Source organism: Somniosus microcephalus, chromosome 2, assembly GCF_052327205.1.
Source record: "Somniosus microcephalus isolate GS21.2 chromosome 2, FLI_Smic_1.0, whole genome shotgun sequence".
Classification (NCBI taxonomy): Eukaryota; Metazoa; Chordata; class Chondrichthyes; order Squaliformes; family Somniosidae; genus Somniosus; species Somniosus microcephalus.
Window position 1 is genome coordinate 149,385,898 of NC_140988.1, and position 22,078 is coordinate 149,407,975.

General features: G+C 42.1%; 1 protein-coding gene across 3 annotated transcripts in view; it reads left to right on the forward strand.

Annotated features, from left to right (window-relative positions):
* The window catches only part of cds1 (CDP-diacylglycerol synthase (phosphatidate cytidylyltransferase) 1), a 159,587-nt gene that overhangs the window by 49,005 nt on the left and 88,504 nt on the right, over positions 1-22,078 (forward strand). For 2 of the 3 annotated variants that reach the window (XM_085963471.1, XM_085963461.1), the window contains exons 2-4: positions 3,106-3,248; positions 13,291-13,387; positions 17,105-17,202. In XM_085963471.1, the coding sequence (XP_085819597.1) occupies positions 3,106-3,248; positions 13,291-13,387; positions 17,105-17,202 (338 nt within the window). The remainder of the gene's footprint in view (positions 1-3,105; positions 3,249-13,290; positions 13,388-17,104; positions 17,203-22,078) is intronic. The other variant, XM_085963479.1, reaches the window with a different exon arrangement.

Below are 22,078 nucleotides of genomic sequence, written 5' to 3' on the forward strand. Positions count from 1 at the left end.
GTGGTGTTCAACATGGAGGAATACTGATTCATCAGCTGAGGGAGGGCAGTAGGTGGTAATCAGCAGGCGGTTTCCTTGCCCATGCTTGACCTGAAGCCACGAGACTTCGTGGGGTCCAGAGTCAATGTTGAGAACTCCCAGGGCTACTCCCTCCAAACTGTATACCACTGTGCCACCACCTCTGGTGGGACAGGACATACCCAGGGATGGTGATGGAGGAATCTGGGACGTTGGTTGAAAGGTATGATTCTGTGAGTATGACTATGTCGGGCTGTTACTTGACTAGTTTGTGTGACAGCTCTCCCAATTTTGGCACAAGTCCCCAGATGTTAGTGAGGAGCACTTTGCAGGGTCGACTGGGCTGGGTGTGCCTTTGTCATGTCCGAAGCCGGGTGGTCCGTCCGGTTTTATTCTTCTTCTTGTTTTCTTAGCGGTTTGGTGCAACTGAGTGGCTTGCTGGGCCATTTTGGAAGGCAGTTTAGAGTCAATCACATTGCTGTGGGTCTGGAGTCACGTATAGGCTAGATGACAGATTTCCTTCCCTAAAGGACATTTGTAAACTAGATAGGTTTTTATGACAATCCAGTAGTTTCATGGTCCCTATTACTGAGATTAGCTTTTTATTCCAGATTTATTTAATTAACTGAATTTAAATTCCACAGCTACCGTGGTGGGATTTGAACTCGGGTCTCCGGATGATTAGTCTCGTAACATAGCCACTATGCTGCTGTTCCCAATATCCTTTGCCCCTTCTACAATGGTGTTTTTATCATTTGCTACCTCATGGTATCTTCATTCCCTTCTGATATTTTTTCTCTATTTCTGCTAAGCCTTCTGCTTCTATTCCAAGAACATTAATGGACTGGATTTTGTGACCCCTATGGGTGCGTCTGAGGTGTGTACGCACCCATAGGGGCCACGCAAGTGCCGGGTTTAGGCATGCAAAGCACATGCGCTAAAACCTGGCACTTGCGATCTGTCAAGAATCCTCTGCGGGCAGAGAGTTGCGCTTTCTGCACAACTTCCGCCTGCTGAAAGCCTTTAAAAATATTACACCTGGTAAAAGCATGCATAAGAGTTTAAAAAAAAAAAAAAAATTCACTCATTTATAGTTTAAAAATTCTTTAAAAAAAAGTAAGTTTATTTTTAGCCCCGTTGTTTAAAATATTTAATTTAATATAATTAACTAATTTTAAATGTGATTTAAAATAAAATTGGTTTAATGTTTAACTTTTTTTTAAGTGATCCCCATTCATACTTTTGACAGATCTGTGCGTACAGACCTGTCAAAAGTGTGATGGGGGATTCCCTTCTTTGATTGGTTCCCCATGGCCCACGTGATCCCAGGGACGCTTGCGAACCATATGCGCCCCTGGGATACCTGGGCCTCTGCGCATTTTGTAGTGGAGATGCCCAGGATCAGAAGTGTCTGGACCTATGGAGTCAGCAGGTAAGTGCGTGGATTTTTTCTGATCGGAGGCACCTGCCCGCAGGAAGTCTCCAATTGGAAATTGAGGCCCATTAATTTAGCTCTTCCTTTCAGGTCTCCAAACCAGATTTTTACCATCCCCTGCCATATTAGTTTAAATGTTTCTTCACTGCTCTGTTTACCCTCTTCAACAACAACAACAACTTGTATTTATATAGCGCCTTTAATGTAGTAAATGTCCCAAGGAGCTGCACAGGAGTATTTTAAGACAAAAGAATTTGACACCGATCCACATAAGGATAAATTAGGGCAGGTGACCAAAAGCTTGGACAAAGAGGTAGGTATTAAGGAGCGTCTTAAAGCAGGAAAGAGAGGTAGTGAGGCGGACCGGTTTAGGCAGGGAGTTCCAGAGCTTAGGGCCTAGGCAACAGAAGGCACGGCCACCAAAGGTTGAACGATTATAATCGGGGATCCTCAAGGGCAGAATTAGAGGGGCGCAGATATCTGCGGGGGGCAGAGTTGTGGGGCTGAAGGAGATTAGAGATAGGGAGGGGCGAGGCCATGGAGGGATTTGAAAACAAGGATGAGAATTTTGAAATCGAGGCGCTGCTTAGCCAATGTAGGTCAGCGAGCACGTGGGTGATGGGCGAACGGGACTTGGTGCGAGTTAGGACACGGGCAGTCGAGTTTTGGATGACCTCAAGTTTACGTAGGGTGGAATATGGGAGGCCAGCCAGGAGTGCATTGGAATAGTCAAGTCCAGAGGTAACAAAGGCATGGATGAGGGTTTCAGCAGTGGATGAGCTGAGGCAAGGGCGGAGACGGGCGATGTTACGGAGGTGGAAGTAGGCGGTCTTGGATATGTGGTCAGAAGCTCATTTCCGGGTCAAATATGACACCAAGGTTGCAAACAGTGTGGTTCAGCCTCAGACCGATGTTAGGGAGAGGGATGGAGTCAGTGGCTAGGGAACGGAGTTTGTGACGGGGACCGAAAACAATGGCTTCGGTTTTCACAATATTTAATTGGAGAAAATTTTTGCTCATCTGGAATTGTGTCGGACAAGCAGTCTGACAATTTAGACACCGTGGAGGGGTCGAGAGAAGAAGTAGTAAGGTAGAGCTGGGTGTCGTCAGCGTACATGTGGAAACTGATGCTGTGTTTTCGGATGATGTCGCCAAGGGGCAACACGTAGATGAGAAATAGGAGGGGGCCAAGGATAGATCCCTGGGGGACATCGGAGGTAACGATGCGCGAGCAGGAAGAGAAGCCGTTGCAGATGATTCTCCGGTTACGATTCACAAGGATCGGGTGAAAGTCATCCCTTTGATATAGCTTTCCCTTATTCCACAATTCACTACAAGAATGTGAACCCTTCCATTCTGCACCAGCCTTGCACCCATGCATTAACTTTCCTAATCTTCCTCTCCTTTACCTTGTGCTTTGCTCTCAGATCATTATAGTCTCTGGCTGTTTTTTTCCAAATGCTCTCATGGCTACACCACACAAGAAATGCAAATCGTGCCGGATAGACCAATCTCCAAGTGGTCTCCAAGATTTGAACGATTCTGAATTGTTTTACATGCTATTTAAAAAAAATTTAAAAAATAAATAAATAATAATAATTGATTCCTTGTACAATACATTGTCAGTTAATTTATTTGCTTTTGTGATCTAGGAGATTGATGTCGATGATAGAGCAGGGCTGGAAGTTGATGGCGATCCAGACTTGAAACCTGATTCAGATATTCCTGATGCTCCATCCTCAAATGACACCACTCCAGAAGTATTCAATAAGGCCCTATCAGGGTTATCTTCAAGGTATCATTTTAGATTGTAGTGTATGAAATGTATTAATATTTATTTAACCCCCCCCCCCCACCCCTGTGGAGAGCCACCAAACTTGATTGCCTCCTCCTAACAATGTGGCAGAAATCGGGAATTCAGAAGGTGGGGGATTGAACAAATAACCTCAAAACTATTCCATGCGTTAAGTTTGTAATCCTCTCCATTGGAATTGTTATGACTAGGTTATTCCATGCATCAATAGAGGGAAAATTGAACAGGTCTCTCTGAGCTGTCTTGTGCACATCCTAGTAGCAGGAGCAATTGGCCTGTCGCCCTGCCCCCCTCCCAGTTAGAGAATTGCAGTGTGATATAAGGAACATAGGGAATAAAATGTGAAAAATAAAAGTAGATTTCATAGCTCAGTAATTTAGCATAATATTCTTTCACCAGCTATTGTGATGAAAGTTTTTTTTGATGGTGATTGTAAGCAAAACTCTTTGGGCACTAACTAATCCTTTTTCATCTGTTGATATTTTTAGCCTCACTATCTCCTCCAACCTCCATTATTAAAGCTACCTCCAAATGTTTGTGGCAAACATTTCTGCTATTCCCCAAGTATCTCCCAACTCTCCCTGAAGTCAAAGTCTATCCAGAATTTGAATACTGCTCCCATATCTTGAAAAGCTCTTCGAACATCTGCTTTGTACCCTGGAACAAGAAAAAGCTTGTCATCTGATAGGCAATTCCTCTCTTGCCTCTAGTCTCCAACCTCTGTTTCTCCATCCAACCTTTCTTTTCTTGATACTGCTATGATCAGTGCTTCTCTGAACTTGACCATTTTCCCCTTTAAAGCTGCAAATGTTGCTGTTATGTTCTTCCTCCCTACAACCAAGTGTGTAGAAATCAACATTTATTTCATAGTATCCTACGCTAACTTATTCTTTACCAGACTCTTCACTTCCTTTAATCTTTACTTCCTCTTATAATCATCAGGCTTTTAAAGCTAAAGCTTGGCATTACCTAATCGCTGTTTCCTGATTTACCCTCTGTGGTGTCCTACAATGGCCTTGGCCGTTCACCTTTTTTTTTCTCAACTAAAAAAAAAAGTATAGAGCAATTGCAACCTATATTCTAATAGATGCTACCCACAGCAAAAAAAATAAACTGCTTGTAAATTAATAAATACCAACTCTTACTTGGGGAAGTCATAAGTATGGTTGGTGTGGGGAAATGGAAAAGTTTCATACTGATGCAATAGGGGATGCTCTTCTGAAGTTATAGTTAATGGATGCTGTTGAGACAAGGTAGAGGGGCCCTTAATCAACAAGGTATACCTTTTCTGGGTATGGTTAATGCTGGCAATGGTGGTGTAATTTTCCCATTTCACAATTCCAGTAGAAAGCCTCGCCTGTCTGCAGCACATATTGGAAATTCAAGTGCACATGAATTTTCTGACCATTTGGTCAGGAGATTGTGTGCAACATGCACCTTGCGTTCCAGTTTGTGCTTCTGGCAGATGAAGCTCCCTGCCAGTACCACAAAGTTGGAAACTGACAACTTTATTGCCCAAAGTGGAAGTTCCATTGTTTTCACTGACCTCTTTCACCTTGAGCACAAAAATTCACCAGAAAAAGAATGGTGCAACTATGGTATTTTTGTTTGCTGAAATAGGTAGCACATTTCAACTTTAGGACCTGGATTTAAATCCATAATCCGTTTTTAATTGGGGATTTAACCCATAAATAACATGGTTGATGTGGCAGTTGCTCTGATACTGTAGAGATATTCTTCTTCTGAAGTTGAATTAAGGTACATTGAAAAATAAAGGTCGTTTTATTTTGCCGATAATCTGTCTTGTACTTCATTTAGTATATTTTTTAGTTGACACTGGATGGAAAAATATCCCATCCTCAGCATTGAGTGTGATAGATGCAAGAGCTTGCATTATTTTCTATACAGTTATTGTTGAAAGGGAAGCAGCCATTTCACCATTAAACTTCAAAATGGAAGACCGGAGATGATCAGTCACCAAGAATGGGGGCAATGCCCTTTTGTTGAAAAATCAATTACAATGTTGTGGTGATTATTCTTGTTTTATAAGAAGCATTGTAATTGGTTGCCTGTTTTCCTGCCTTGAGATATATGCTGTAAACTTATTGGTTAGTTGATTCCATGTGACCTGTGGTAGCCATCTTAAATTCAGTTTTCTACAGTTTGGTTGAGACTGGGTGCTTAACATGTACTGCTGGTTTTTTTAAGGTTAATAAAGCCTAGCTTTTGAAAGGCAAGTTACTCTTTATTTCAATTTATTAACCTTTTGCTATAATGGAACGATATCTTCGACCGGAACGATTTAATGCTGACCCTAATTCTGCAAGAGTGGATGATCAATGGAAACATTGGTATCGTACATTTAAAAACTTTTTGGGCGTGTTGGATCAGCAATCTCTGAATAAGTTGGATACACTAATCAACTACATTGCTCCGGATGTGTATAAGTATATTTTGGACTGTGAAACTTATGAATTGGCTATTGCTACGTTGGAAAAAAAATTTGTTAAACCCAAAAATGAGGTATTTGCACGTCACCTTTTATCTGCCCGTAGGCAGCAGGCGGGAGAATCCTTGGATGCTTATTTACAAGCACTCCGGCGCCTTGGTGCTAACTGTAATTATAAGGCCATGTCTGCAGAAGAACATAAGGAAGAGTCGGTACGGGATGCATTTATTAATGGATTACTGTCTAGATCAATTCGTCAGCGGATATTAGAAAATAAGACCTTGGATCTTAGTGCTTTTGAACAAGCCTCTACATTGGATTTGGCTCAGAGAAGTTCGGATTCTTATGCTCTTTTTGATCGGCCTGCGACTGTGGTTTCGGCAGTTCCGGATGAAAGGGAGTCACGTGGATTTAATAGGAGTGGTTTACCAGATTCCGAAACAGTTTCTACTTCGGCAGCTGTTGCCTCTAGGATTCAGAAGTGTTATTTTTGCGGGAACGCCCGGCACCCCCGTCTGAAGTGCCCTGCCCGGGAGGCTGTGTGTAGTAAATGCGGCAAGGGAGGTCATTATGCACGTGTTTGCAAATCGGTTGCCTCCTCTACGACCATTCAGCCTTTAGATAGGGCGTTTATTGCATCAGTTTCTGCCGCCTTTTCCCATGGCCTAAACAAAGCTATAGTTATGGCCCAAGTTAATGGGTTAGAAGTGAAGGCCCTTATAGATACGGGCAGCACTGAGAGCTTTATAAGTCTTCAGTTTGTGAGGGAGAAGCGTTTGAAAATTTCGCCTGTTTCCTATCAGGTGTGTATGGCTCAGACGACTCTCACCTCACAAGTAGCTGGTTGTTGCCTTGTGGAATTAATTCTCCTAGGTAATACGTATACTGATATACGCCTATCTGTTCTGCCTAATCTCTGTGCGGACATTTTGATTGGTCATGATGTGCTTCAATTACATGAGTCCCTCAGTCTTTCTTTCGGAGGAACTAAGCCACCTTTGTCTATTTGTGGATTAACTTCTTTATTCATTTCTCCATTATCACTTTTTTCCAATTTGATGCCGGACTGTAAGCCAATTGCTACCAAGTCAAGAAGGTATAGCAGTCAGGATAAAGAATTTATTAATTCTGAAGTTCAACGTCTTTTATCGGAAGGAATCATTGAACCTAGTTTTTCGCCCTGGCGGGCACAGGTAGTTGTCACCACTAATGAGAGACATAAGAAGCGAATGGTGATAGACTACTCTCAAACTATTAACAGGTATACTCAATTAGATGCGTACCCCCTGCCTAAGATTGATGAGCTTATCAATAAAGTATCTCAATATAAGGTTTTTAGCACTATTGACCTAAAGAGTGCTTATCATCAGATTCCTATCGCTAAGAGGGACAAACCATATACGGCCTTTGAAGCTGGCGGAAAGCTGTACCAGTTTTGCCGAGTACCATTTGGTGTTACTAACGGTGTCGCCTGTTTTCAACGGGCAATGGATGCTTTTATAAGTGATAACTCTCTCTCTGACACCTTCTCATATTTAGATGACATCACGGTGTGTGGCAAATCAAGGGTGGAGCACGATTTTAATCTAGAAAGATTCCTTCAAGTTGCGGAAAAAGTTGGCTTAACTTTCAATAAAGAGAAGTGTATCTTTTCGACCACCGAGGTAAATTTACTGGGGTATATTATCTCGGGAAACAAGATTAAACCAGATCCAGAACGGCTGCGACCACTGATTGAGTTACCTTGCCCTACTAATTCTAAGGCCTTGCAACGAGTTGTTGGACTGTTTTCTTATTATTCTAATTGGATTGCAAACTTCTCGCAGAAGATCCGGCCCCTTATTCGGGTTATGACATATCCTCTATCATGGGAGGCCAGGATGTGTTTTGATAATCTTAAAAAGGATATCCTTGGAGCAGTTTTGCATTCTATTGATGAGCAGGTTCCCTTTGTGATTGAGACGGACGCTTCCGATTTTGCAATTGGGGCTACCCTGAACCAAAATGGAAGACCTGTGGCCTTTTTCTCACGTACTCTGAGCAATAGTGAGCAGAGACATTCGTCAATAGAGAAAGAGGCGTACGCAATAGTAGAAGCACTGCGTAAATGGAGACATTATTTATCTGGGCGACATTTTACGTTAGTAACTGACCAAAAATCTGTGTCCTTCATGTTTGATGTCAAACATTTCGGAAAGATTAAGAATGATAAAATAATGAGGTGGAGGATCGAGTTGGCATGCTATCATTTCGATATAGTCTATCGTCCGGGGAAGGATGATGTTGCCGCTGATGCGCTGTCGAGGGCTTATTGCTCTGTGCTTCACAGAGATACGCTTATTAATCTTCATAATGCTTTGTGCCATCCTGGTGTTACGAGGATGATACACTTCGTACGCAGTAAGAATTTGCCTTTTTCAGTTGAAGACGTCAAGTGGATGACTTCGTCATGCTCTGTCTGCGCCCGGTGTAAACCGAATTTCTTTAAGCCTCAACGAGCTCATCTTATAAAGGCTACTTCTCCCTTTGAATGCCTGAGCGTTGATTTTAAGGGGCCTCTTCCTTCAACGACTCAGAATCGATATATATTTACTGTTGTGGATGAGTTTTCAAGGTTCCCTTTTGCTTTTCCTTGTGCAGATGTATCAGCTGCTACAGTTATTAAATGTCTGACTCAACTTTTTGTCATCTTTGGGATGCCTGCGTATATCCATTCGGATCAGGGAAGTTCTTTTATGTCTTCCCAGTTGAAGGAATACCTTCAGAGTCGGGGAATTTCTACTAGCAGAACTACCCCGTATAATCCCCAGGGTAATGGACAGTGCGAACGATACAATGGGGTGATCTGGAAGGCAGTTATGTTGGCTTTGACATCCCGGAACCTTAAGAATACACAGTGGGAAATGGTACTGCCTGATGCCCTGCATTCCATTAGATCATTGCTTTCAACGGCTACTAATGTGACCCCCCATGAAAGGCTCTTCAACTATCCGCAGAGATCCTCTACGGGATATTCGGCACCTTCATGGCTTACTATGCAGGGACCTGTGCTGCTCCGACGCCATGTTAGACTGTCAAAGTATGATCCTTTAGTGGAGGAGGTGGAGCTATTGGAGGCAAATTCCCAATATGCTCATATTCGATTCCAAGATGGGAAAGAAAGTACGGTTTCAGTTAAAGACTTAGCTCCTTGTGGTGGCCAGCCCTCTCCTGAGGACATTAACAATAGCCATAATTCAGATAATGTTGATGTCGTCACAGATACTACGAACATTTCCAATCCTATTGCAGACACTTACAATTCTCTCAGTCTGCCCCCGATGGATGTTCATGACCCTCCCAGTCTACCTTCTAATGGGACTTCCAATCCGGAAACCGTTGATAATCGGGATATTGATAGCCTCCCCGCAGAAGATATTTCTGTGTCTCCTGCTGTGGGAGGGCAAGGAACTCCACCAAGGCTAAGAAGGTCGACACGAACAAGATATCCGGTCGACCGATTAAAAATGGATTTTTAAAATAATTAATAATTTAATAGTAAAATTTTAAAATTGTTGAAGGCATTATACATGTATTGCACTAGTCATAAATAACTAATTGTAAACTGTAAAGGCTACCTAGGTTGAAGTATATTTTAAAAGGAGGGGTGAATGTGGTGATGATTCTTGTTTTATAAGAAGCATTGTAATTGGTTGCCTGTTTTCCTGCCTTGAGATATATGCTGTAAACTTATTGGTTAGTTGATTCCATGTGACCTGTGGTGGCCATCTTAAATTCAGTTTTCTACAGTTTGGTTGGGACTGGGTGCTTAACATGTACTGCTGGTTTTTTAAGGTTAATAAAGCCTAGCTTTTGAAAGGCAAGTTACTCTTTATTTCAAATGTATAATACAAAATAAAAACTGGAAATACTTAGCAGGTCAGGCAGCATCTGTGGAGAAAGTTAATGTTTCTGGTCGATGACCTTTCGTCAGAATTGGAAAAAGTTAGTGATGTAACGGGTTTTAAGTAAGTACAGAGGCAGGGGGAGAGGAGGGGAAAAGAACAAAAGGGAAAGTCTGTGATAGTGTGGAAGGCAGGAGAGATTAAATGACAAAAGGGATGACCGTGCAAGGCAAAAGGAGATGGTAATGGGTCAAGTAAAACAAAACATGGGTCTAGAAGAGCTGTAAATTGGAATAGCAAAATCATTACCAACAGCTGCTGTCTGAGGAAAAAATGGGGCCAGAGGTTATGATCTCTAAATGTTGAGTCCAGAAGGCTGTAAAATGTCTAATCGAAAGATGAGGTGCTGTTCCTTGAGTTTACGTTGAGCTTCATTGGAACAGTGTAGGAGGCTGAGGTCAGAGTGGGAGTAGGGCGAGAATTAAAGTGACAGATAACCAGAAGCCCGGGGTCACGCTTGTGGACTGAACAGTGGTGTTCAGCAAAGCGGTCACCCAATCTGTGTTTGACCTCCCCATGTAGAGGTGACTGCTTCGTGAGCAGCGAAAACTTTATTACGATATATACTTTGAATACAGTATTAAGATAAATACTTTGGCTAAAGAATGCAGATGGTAAATGTAATTTCTATTTGCTATCAGATGTCAAAAAAAGCAGAGTATTCTGTATCTGGATGTCAACAGTTTAAAGCCATTATTCCTTGATCTGCTAACGTAAAGACATACTTACAATCCAATGATCTTTAGTTTCTATTCACTGTGCCTCTAGGACTCTAGGGAATAATCATGCACATTTATCAGACAGTTTCTAAAAATGTGTGAGGAGCTGCAAGATTCGCAAATGCTGTCTTTGTTTTAAATAATTAACCCAGTTTGTATATAGTGTAAAATTGGTTAGTATGTTAATATCATGCCTAGATTTCTGTTTGTGTATCATTTATTAATAATTTTGGCTGCATATAGTAACATCACTATTCCCGGTCAGAATGGAGATGATTGGGTAATTACTCTGCACGCCTGGAGACCACACTGCTATAAGTGACTAGGATTGGTTTTACACACATAATTTGTATGTAGCAATCCTCCATTCACTTTACTTCAATTTTCTAAAAAAAATCACCCTGCTTTTATCGAGAGACGTTCTGTTTGCTGTAGTTCGTAGTGACTCTTTTTAAATAGACTCTCGTCATAATTTCCACCCACCTGCAACTCATTGGCTGGCACAGACACTTGCTAAAAGTCAGGCTTTTCCCGTGCCCCTCTCCAAAAACCTGTTCTCGTGTGTATGGCTTAACAAGTTTCTATATGCAGTTTCTTATTAACTGAAATCCATGCCTTTAATCTTTTCTGTTTATGGATTAGCAAAGCCCAGGTATAATTATTAAAGAATCTTAATAAATTGCTTAATGGAGAATATGTGGGATGCTCACCACATTCTCCCATCTCCTCAGAAGACAGATAAATACCACACTACTAGGCTGCATACAGGCTAAAATTATTGGCAGTGTTTATTGCCACTGCCCAGTGTAATTAACAAAGATTTTGTATTGGCACCGCCAGGAAGTGACAGGACAATAATCACCCAACACTTAGCTTGGAATGTGTAATTTGATCCAGTCAAGCTGTAGACTCTCCGCACTTTATTGATGTACTCTACATGGCTAGGTTCAATGTGTAATTTGATCCAGTCATTGTCAGGCAGGCTACAGAGTTCAGGCGACGCACGGCGCTGACCCTCTTGAGTGCTAATATTGGAGGTGGTAACATGCAGTGCTCACGGGCCGTGTTTGGCTTTTGAACTGCATCGAGTTTCGGAAGTCCCGCCGCAGATACCTGCATTGTGCTTGGCTCTTGGGTCACGGAGGCTTTTGAACGGCAGTGAGAGTCCCGTGCTTGCACATCAGGCCCTCTGTAGTGTGCATGCATGGCAGTGGTGTCACTATTCAGTGTAAAAGTATTTAACTCCACCCAATTGTGGGTGAAGACAGTTTTACTTGCTCTTCATGCCTGCCACCTTCAGAAAACGCACCTATTATTGTTACCGAGACTGAAACACGTTAAATATGTAAGAGTTACAAAACCAGTTTTGCGCCGGCAAATTCCTCCACAGTTACTTGTCTGGTAATGTTTGATTTGACAGGGAAGTTTTGGTGTATAGTTGTACTGGACAGTGGCCAATGTAGTACCCATTTTTAAAAAGGGAGACCGAGGCAAACCAGGTAGTTACAGGCCAGTTAGCTTAACCTCTGTGGTAGGGGAAATGTTGGGGTCTTAAGAATGAAATTACCACATATCTTGATAAAGAAAAAAATAGAAGTAGCCTGCAGGGATTTCAAAAGGAGTGATCATGCTTGACAAACCTCAGAGTTTTTTTGTGGTATAATTAATTCTTTAGAAGACCAAAGGAATCTGCAAAACAATATTGATGAGATGAGGGAATGGGCTAAAAAGTGGCAGATTTAATTCAGTTTGAGTGATACATTTTGGTAAAAAAAACATTAATTATACTCTGAATGGAAATAGGTTCCTTGTTGTGAAAGAGCAAAGCAATTTGGGGATAGAGGTACACAGGTCATTAAAGGCATCACTTTGGTTCACAAGGCTGTAAAAAAAAAAAAAAAAGCTGATGGAATTTTAGGTTTTATCATAAGAGGTATAGAATATAGTGAGTTGATTTTGAAACCTGCGAGCTCATTTAGAGAACAGTGTGCAGTATTAGGCTCTACACTATAGGAAGGATATTTAGGCTTTAGAGAGGGAACAACCCAGATTCATTAGGATGCTGCCTGGTATGAGGAAATACAAATATGAAGAAAGGCTTTAAAAAATTGCGTATTTTTCATTAGACCAATGCCGATTAAGGGATGATGTGATAGTGTTTTAAATTTTGAAAGGATGGGACAGATTAGATGGAAGCAGACTGTTTCCAGTAGTTAAGGGGTCAAGAATGAGGTGCCAAGGACACAAGATAATTTAGAAAAGAGGGAAGGAGAAACTTCTTTACGCAATAAATTGTGTGTTTGTGGAATTCATTTCCAGGATTAGAGGTTGAGGTAGAAACTGTCAAAATTCAAAATTAGATTCGATAGGTGGATGAAGGAAAAGAAGTTGAAAGGATATGGGAACAGGGTGGATAAATACGATAAACTATTTGGTCACGCGGAGGGTAAACACCTACATGAACTTGTTGTCTGAATGAACTGTTTCTGTGTTGTAACTTCTGTGTATTTCTATGTATATTTTATCCATTTCCTGAAAATCTAGCCGTTACTGAGACTGCATACTTTGCTGTTTCATTGTCCCAAGTAATGTTTCTCAGACCTCTACTATGAACGGAAGCTGTAGTACTGCACGTGGAAGACGATTTAAGATTTTCTTTCAGATTTTTTTGTTGTAAATTCAAAAGGATAATTTTCACTTTGTTTTTGCGATACTACGAATGCTCCATAGCTTGAATAGTTAATGGTTTTTATGACTTTATGCTTTACAGATTTTGTACAGAGACATACTTTACTATAAAGTGGGAACTTGCAAGAATATTTTGAAGTTTTGTTTTACTTGTGTTAAAACTCCGCTTTCTTTTTCAATTCAATTAGTGAAAAGTGGTCTTTTAATCATGCTTTGTTTTGCAGATGGAAGAACTGGTGGATTCGTGGGATCTTCTCACTCGCCATGATTTCATTTTTCTTTCTAATTATCTACCTGGGACCCATAGTACTCATGCTTGTGGTTAGTAAATTAACGTTAGTGGAAAGATTTTATTTTTCCAACTTAATAAAAATGCATTAAAAAAAAATCTTTACTTGCAGCAAAGCATTGCGCTCCTGTATTGCAGGCCTAAATTTGAATTCCAGTCTTGATTATCATTTAACCTCAACTCAACTGCTATCAGTAGGTTAATTTTTGTAGTTCTCAGCCAGATGAATAGAATGCAAGTTGTAAGCCATAAACAATTATACCCAACCAAGAGGAGCCTTAGTAAATTGTATCTGGTGAGGCTCTTTGAAAGGCTTAATGTGACAATCAAGATTGTAGTGGAAATTAAAAATTGGTGAGGGAGGGAGAGATGTGAACAAGATAATAGGCAATAAAATTATAAATAATATTTCATTTTCTACAAGTGTTACTGCTAATTGAGTATCAGTTGCAAATGGTGGTGGAGGGACAACGCTCACATTTATCCTATTGTTACATTCCACTGCCTTCCCATAATCCCATGATTGACCCTTTCCAGCCACTCCTTGAGGTGGGTGGGGGTGGAATCTGTTCCCCAGTTTCCTCACAAAACTTCAACCACACTTTCCCACTTCTCTGGCCTTCCACCTTTTATGACACATCTGTTGTTGTCGATTTACCCAACTGTCCCTCGCCTCTGCTTTCAAGGCCCTTGTCCTGACTAAATCGCTCACAATCTCCAACTCCTGCCATTGTGTTGTTGCAGGTCTCCTCTTCACTCTCAAGCCTGAGCATTGCAAACTTGAGCACACCTGGCGTAAAACTAGCCTTATCATTGTTTGCCAGATCTAGCTCTTCCAGATTAAGTTTACCTTGCATCACTTTCCTCAGTCAAAGCCAAATTCCTGGAGGATTTCCATTTATGAACTGTCCCCTCCACCTTCGTTGCTGATTTCTGCTGAGACTGCATTTTCTCACCACTCTGCTGGCATACTGGATTCACTGTTTCACACCACTAGCACCTGACACTACTACACACTTCTGCTGGACCCCTGGATTGACCTCTACTGACTCATGATCGACTCTCCATTTCTCCTCCTTTGGCTCAGCTTGCCCGCCCAATCCCCATATCCTGTGATTCACCTAGAGTCCAAAAATCAATCTCTCTCAGCCTTGAATATACTCAACGACTCTGCATCCACAGCCCTTTGGGGTAGAGAATTCCAAAGATCCACAACCCTCTCTCTGAGTGAAGAAATTCCTCCTCATCTGTCTTAAATGGCCGACCCCTTATCCTGAGACTAGACTCTCCAGCCTGGGGAAACAACCTCTCGGCATCTACCCTGTCGATTCCCCTCAGAATCTTATATGTTTCAATGAGATCACCTCTCATTCTTCTAAACTCCAGACCGTATAGGCCCAACCTGCTCAATCTCTCCTCATAGGACAACCCTCTCATCCCAGGGATCAATCTAGTGAATCTTCGTTGTACCGCCTCTAAGGCAATTATGCCCTTCCTCAGATAAAGAGACCAAAAGTGTGCACAGTACTCCAGGTGTGGTCTTGCCAAAGCCATGTACAATGGCTTCCTTACTCTTGTATTCCAACCCCCTTGCAATAAAGACCAACATGCAATTTGTCTTCCTAATTGCTTGCTATACCTGCATGCTAACTTTCTGCGTATCCTGTACGAGGACACCTAAATCTCTCTGAACACCAACATTTAAAAGTTTCTCACCATTTAAAAAAAAAAAAAAAAAAAAATGTTTTTTCTATTCTTCCTACCAATGTGAATAACCTCACATTTCCCCACATTATACTCCATCTGCCACCTTATTGCCCACTCACTTAACCTGTCTATATCCCTTTGCAGGCTCTTTGTGTATCCTCACAGCTTACTTTCCCACCTAGCTTTGTATCGTCAGCAAACTTGGATACATTGCATCCGGTCCCTTCATCTAAGTCATTAATATAGATTGCAAGTCGCTGGGGCCCAAGCACTGATCATTGAGTTATAGCCTGCCAACCTGAAAATGACCCATTTATCCCTACTCTCTGTTTTCTGTCTATTAACCGATCCTCTATCCATGCCAATATATTACCCCCATGAGCTCTTATCTTGTGTCGCAACCTTTTATGTGGCACCTTATCGAATGCCTTTTGGAAATCCAAATATACTACATCCACTGGTTCCCCTTTATCTACACTGTTAGTTACATCCTCAAAAATCTCTAATAAATTTGTTAACACAATTTCCCTTTCATAAAACCATGTTGACTCTGCCTAATCATGGTATGATTTCTTAAGCGCCCTGTTACCACTTCCTTAATGGATTCCAGCATTTTCCTTAGGAATGATGTCAGGCTAACTGGCCTGTAGTTCCCTGTTTTGTTTCTCCTCCTATTCTTGAATAGCGGGGTTACATTAGCTACCTTCCAACCCGCTGGGATGTTCCAAAATCTAGGGAATTTTGGAAGATCACAACCAATACATTCACCATTTCCGCAACCACCTCTTTTTAGTACACTAGGATGTAGGCCATCGGGTCCAGGGAATTTGTCGGCTTTTAGTCCCATTAGTTTCTCAAGTACTTTTTCTCTACTGATCTTAATTATTTTAAGTTCCTCACTCTCATTAGCCCTTTGGTTCCCCACTATTTTTTGTATGATTTTTGTGTCTTCTACTGTGATGACAGAAAATATTTGTTTAAAGTCACTGCCATTTCCTTATTCCCCATTATAATTTCTCCTGTCTCAGCCTCTAAGGGACCAATGCTTATTTTTGCTACATTCTTCCTTTTTACATACTTGTAGAAGCTCTTACAATCTGTTTAAATATTTTTTGCTAGTTTACTCTCATTCTATTTTCTCCCCTTTTATCAATTTTTTGGTCATCCTTTGCTGGTTTCTAAAGTTCTCCCAATACTCAGGCTTACTACTCTTCTTCGCAACAATACACTTGGCTGCCTGTAGCAAGATTTTATTTGCTAGTGCAAGTCTGCGGCCTGAAGTTGACAGACTGATGAAAGCCTATTTGTGTCCAGGAAACTTTGTTATATCCGGCACCGACGGGACCGAGCTGTTGCCGATCTATCAAAACTGCCGGACATACAAAGTTAATGTTGAAGCATACGAAGGTTTTCATCTCCGTATCTGACAACAAACACTGTTGCTTAGCAACAGCTTGTAAACAGTCGGCCCGTACCTTGGAAGTATCTCTGTAGCTTAGCAACAGCTTCAGAGAGACTTTCCAGAGCCCGACTGTTGAAAACAAAGCCACGAGAAGAAAAAAAACCTAACAAAATGGCTCCTGATTTCTGCTGGTAGATCGAGGTTTCCGGACATACAACCTCCGGATAAACCAGAGTTTCCTGTAATGACTTTGTCATTGTCATTGTGTTGACTCTGCCTGTTGTAATGGAGCTGACCCATGTCAGTGTACCCTCAGCCCCCCTGCTTTTCAGGGTTCTATTTTGTAGCTCCACTGGGTGTTATATTGTCAATCTGATGCTGAATTGATGTTGATACACTGTCAGTTTGGTGCTGAATTTGTAATAACAGCAACAGACAAGTTCTAGTATCAACAGATCGATCTTTCCTTCATTTCCCCCCCCCCCCCCCCCCCCCCCAGTTGAAGATTAAGATTTTCTAATTGAAGGCAAGGATTTTGTGCCTATTTTCTCTGTTGTAAATTGCTTTTTGGAACAGAAGAGACTCTTAGTTTTATATTCTATTTTGATCAGTAAACACATTTTTCATATTCTCTTTCTAGGTTCTCTATGTTCAAATCAAGTGTTTTCACGAGATCATCACTATCGGTTACAGAGTGTATCGTTCTTATGAACTACCTTGGTTCAGAACCTTGAGCTGGTGAGTGGACCAAAACAGATGAAGTGTTTTTTTAATTAAATGGGGAAGAGCGAGAGAGAGGTGAAAGGGAGCATCATTATTTAAACATTCTCCATAAACCATAGGAGAAAGCCTAGCTTGATTGATTCTAAGGAAGCCATGAACTTAGCACTCCTATGAAGATATTATCATAACATCACAGATAAGCAGTGCCACTTATGGCTTCTTCTGTGTTCCTTACACCATTTGTGCAGTTCATTTTTTTTCTACTAAAGAGATTGTGTTCTCTGCTTCTTGCATCGCAGCTCTCATTGGATTGGGATAAATTCTCAGTTTATCCACAAGTTAGATTAGAAAGATATGGTAATTTTCACAGTAAGCATTTTTTGTTTCCAAAACTATTCAGTCTGTATTCTCGTCTTTTCAAGTTTCATTCCAAGATTTGGAGCCTTTGTTGGTGAATCTCCAGAACATGCATCAGAAAAATGGTGTTGTCTGTATTAAGACATGCATAAAAATAAAAACTGGTTCATGCTGTTGCCAGATCATATAGCAGCTATAAACCAATCACATACTCTCCAGATGACCATTGAGAAAGCCATGAGTAGTAAAAATACTGATACCAGTCAGCACCTTGGCCTTTCAGCTTATACAGGGATATTCTACATATGGTGCAAAGCCAAATACAAATATCACTCCAAGGAAGAGATTGGAACAGGCTGCCAAAACCATAACTGTTACAGAAAGTACTTCTTTAAAAAAAAGATACAATTCAGTACTCCAAATGTCTGAAGTGAGGAATGGATAATGCAGGATGAGCTACATAGGAATGGACCCCATTGTCACTGTTGACTGTCAGTGTCTCCCTTGGAAACATCAATAGACTCCTTCCTAGATTTGAGGATGACGATGCCCAACTAGTATATTTCTTGGGGCAATATGCATTGGTTTCTAACACAGATCTCTGAGGAATCCAGGTATTGTTGGATTCCTATATGAAGGATAATCAAATTTCTAGTATAAAACAGCTGTGTTTTGGATGAAGGTTTTGATTGTCTTGATAAATACTTTCATACTTTTGATTCAGTGGGAGCTATGTTTTGTGCAGCAGAGGGGATGGCTGGAACTCCTCTTGAGTTCATCTAAAAACCTCCCTAACATTTTGCAGGTAAATGGGAAAAAGATTCCTTTTTGAGAGAGAGAGAGAAAGATAATGTGAACTGCCTAAGGGTAGTTTGCTGTTCCAAATTTACAGAGGCTTTCAATATGCAGTTTTCTCAAAGCCTTAATCTACTTGTTCCAGGGATCCCAGCCCTAGTGTAGAACCCGTATTTCAGCTCTTTGACTACAACCAACAGCTTTTTGTGGTGTTCTTTGTGCTCATTTCCCCGTGGACTGTGGTCAGCGATCTCGGCTGACATGTAAAATGATCAGATCCTGTCCCCAATATAAATTGGGATAGTCAGAGTGTGAAAGGCTTAGAGGGTGCAGAATTCTTAAAGTGCATCCAGGAGAGCTTTTTGAGCCAACATGTAGAAAGTCCTACAAGAGAGGGGGCGGTACTGGACCTAATTCTAGGGAATGGAGCCGGGCAGGTGGTGGAAGTGTCTGTAGGAGAGCATTTTGGCAATAGTGACCATAATTCGGTGAGATTTAAGGTGGTCATGGAAAAAGACAAAGACGGCCCGGAAATAAGGGTTCTAAATTGGGGGAAGGCCGATTTTAATAAGATAAGACAGGATCTGGCCAAAGTGGACTGGGAGCAGCTACTTATAGGAAAATCCACATCAAAACAGTGGGAGGCTTTCAGAAGGGAAATAGAGAGAGTACAACACCAACATGTTCCTGTAAAGGTCAAGGGTGGGACCAACAAGCAAAGGGAACCTTGGATGACAAGGGATATACAAAAATGCATTAGGAAAAAAAGGGGGGCTTTTGGCAGTTACAAAAGACAAAAGACGGAGGAAGCCCTAGAGGAGTATAAAAGGTGCAGGGGCATACTTAAAAAGGAAATTAGGAGGGCGAGGAGGGGCCATGAAATAACACTGGCGAGCAAAATAAAGGAAAATCCTAAGATGTTTTATAAGTATATTAAGGGCAAGAGGATAACCAGGGAAAGGGTAGGGCCCATTAGGGACCAAAGTGGCAAGCTGTGTGTAGAGCCAGATGAAGTAGGTGGGGTTTTAAATGAATTTTTTGCCTCTGTGTTCACTATGGAGAAAGACGATGTAGACATAGAAGTCGGGCAAGGGGACTGTGACATATTTGAACATATTAGCATCGAGAGGGAGGAGGTACTAGCGGTTTTAGCAGGCCAAAAAGTGGATAAATCCCCAGGCCCGGACGAGATGTATCCCAGGCTGTTGTGTGAGGCAAAGGAGGAGATTGCAGGGGCTCTGACACAAATTTTCAGAACCTCTCTGGCCACAGGGGATGTACCAGAGGACTGGAGAACAGCTAACGTAGTACCATTATTCAAGAAGGGTAGCAGGGATAAACCAGGGAATTACAGGCCAGTGAGCCTAACATCTGTGGTAGGGAAATTATTGGAAAAAATTCTGAGGGACAAAATTAGTCTCCACTTGGAGAGGCAAGGATTAATCTGGGATAGTCAGCATGGCTTTGTCAAGGGTAAATCATGTCTGACCAATCTGATTGAATTTTTCGAGGGGGTGACTAGGTGTGTGGATGAGGGAAATGCTGTGGATGTGGTTTACATGGACTTCAGTAAAGCTTTTGACAAAGTCCCGCATAGGAGACTGGTCAAGAAGGTAAGAGCCCATGGGATCCAGGGGGCCTTGGCGCGTTGGATCCTAAACTGGCTGAGTGGCAGGAGGCAGAGGGTGATGGTCGAAGGTTGCTTTTGTGACTGGAAGCCTGTGTCCAGTGGGGTACCTCGGGGATCGGTGCTGGGTCCCTTGCTGTTTGTGATCTACATTAATGATTTGGATGAGAATGTAAAGGGTATGATCAGTAAGTTCGCGGATGACACGAAAATTGGTGGGGTGGTAAATTGCGAGGAGGAAAGCCTCAGGCTACAGGACGATATTAACGGGTTGGTCAGATGGGCGGAAAAGTGGCAAATGGAATTTAACCCGGAAAAGTGCGAGGTGATGCATTTTGGACGGACAAATAAGGCAAGGGAATACACAATGAGTGGCAGGACCCTAGGAAGTACAGAGGGTCAGAGGGACCTTGGTGTACATGTACATAGATCCCTGAAGGCAGCGGAACAGGTAGATAAGGTGGTTAAAAAGGCATATGGGATACTTGCCTTCATTAGCAGAGGCATAGAATATAAGAGCAGGGAGGTTATGATGGAGCTGTACAAAACGCTGGTGAGGCCACAGCTGGAGTACTGTGTGCCGTTCTGGTCGCCTCACTATAGGAAGGATGTGATTGCTTTGGAGAGGGTGCAGAGAAGATTCACCAGGATGTTACCTGGGATGGAGCGCCTCAGCTATGAAGAAAGACTCAACAGGCTGGGGTTGTTTTCCTTGGAGCAAAGGAGGCTGAGGGGGGACCTGATTGAGGTGTACAAAATGATGAGGGGCATAGATAGGGTAGATAAAGAGGAACTTTTCCCCTTAGTAGGGGGGTCAATAACAAGGGGGCATAGATTCAGGGTAAGGGGCAGGAGATTTAGGGGGGATTTGAGGAGGAACTTTTTCACCCAGAGGGTGGTTGGAAGCTGGAACTCACTGCCTGAAAGGGTGGTAGAGGCAGGAACCCTCACAACATTCAAGAAGCATTTGGATGGGCACTTGAAATGCCATTGCATACAAGGCTATGGACCAAATGCTGGAAAATGGGATTAGACTGGACAGGGATTGATGGACGGCGCAGACACGATGGGCCGAAGGGCCTCTTTCTGCGCTGTAAAACTCTATGACTCTATGACCTGAGACTGAGCGTGCAAGATCGAACCGACGTTAGCGGAACCCTTTGAATAGTACCCCATTCGCGGAGTTGGCTACTCTCCAGTCCCATGGCATAATTTGCATATCTGACTATTGAACAATCTTGGCCAGAACCTCTGCTATCTCCTGTCTGATTTCTTTGAACAGCTTCGGGAAAATGAGGAAATGTCATTCCAGATGCATAGGTCTTGGGGACTGTTGCGGAGATATTTTCTGTTTCACAAGCACTATTCCAAAGTTTATTGGCTAATTCAATCAAATCATTTACAGCATTCTAGCTGAGATTGACAAATTTCTGGCATTAGATTTCAACAGATTCACTCTGAGCAGGAGAGAACAGGCTTCTACTCTGGGTATTTCTTTTTCCCCAAAAGACACTGAAAACGCTGCCCAATACTAGACAAGAATATAAAACCAGCCCCTCAAGCAGGAAAAGTTCAAATTGTTTACACTGTCTCAGAACATTCAGGTAGTACCGCAAGAGTTCTGGTTTGCAGCCGAGACCTAAAAGATGCGAGAGGATTCGAGTACAGGAGCAAGGATGTCTTTGCTGCAGTTGTACAGGGCCTTGGTGAGACCACACCTTGAGTATTGTGTGCAGTTTTGGTCGCCTTATCTGAGGAAGGATGTTCTTGCCATGGAGGGAGTGCAGCGAAGATTCACCAGACTGATCGCTGGGATGGCAGGAATGACGTATGAAGAGAGATTGGGTCGATTAGGCTTATACAGGAAACTTTGTGATATGTGGGACCGGCGTGTTGCCGATCTATCAAAACTGCCGGACATACAAAGTTAATGTTGAAGCATACGGAGGTTTTCATCTCCGTATCTGACAACAAACACTGTTGCTTAGCAACAGCTTCTAAAGAGGCAGCTGCAAGCGTCTCTAGCTGAAGCTGTTGCTACAGCTACAGACCTTGCAGCGCCTCACTGGGGGGGAAAAAAAAAGAATGAGAACTAAAAAAAACTTATAGAAA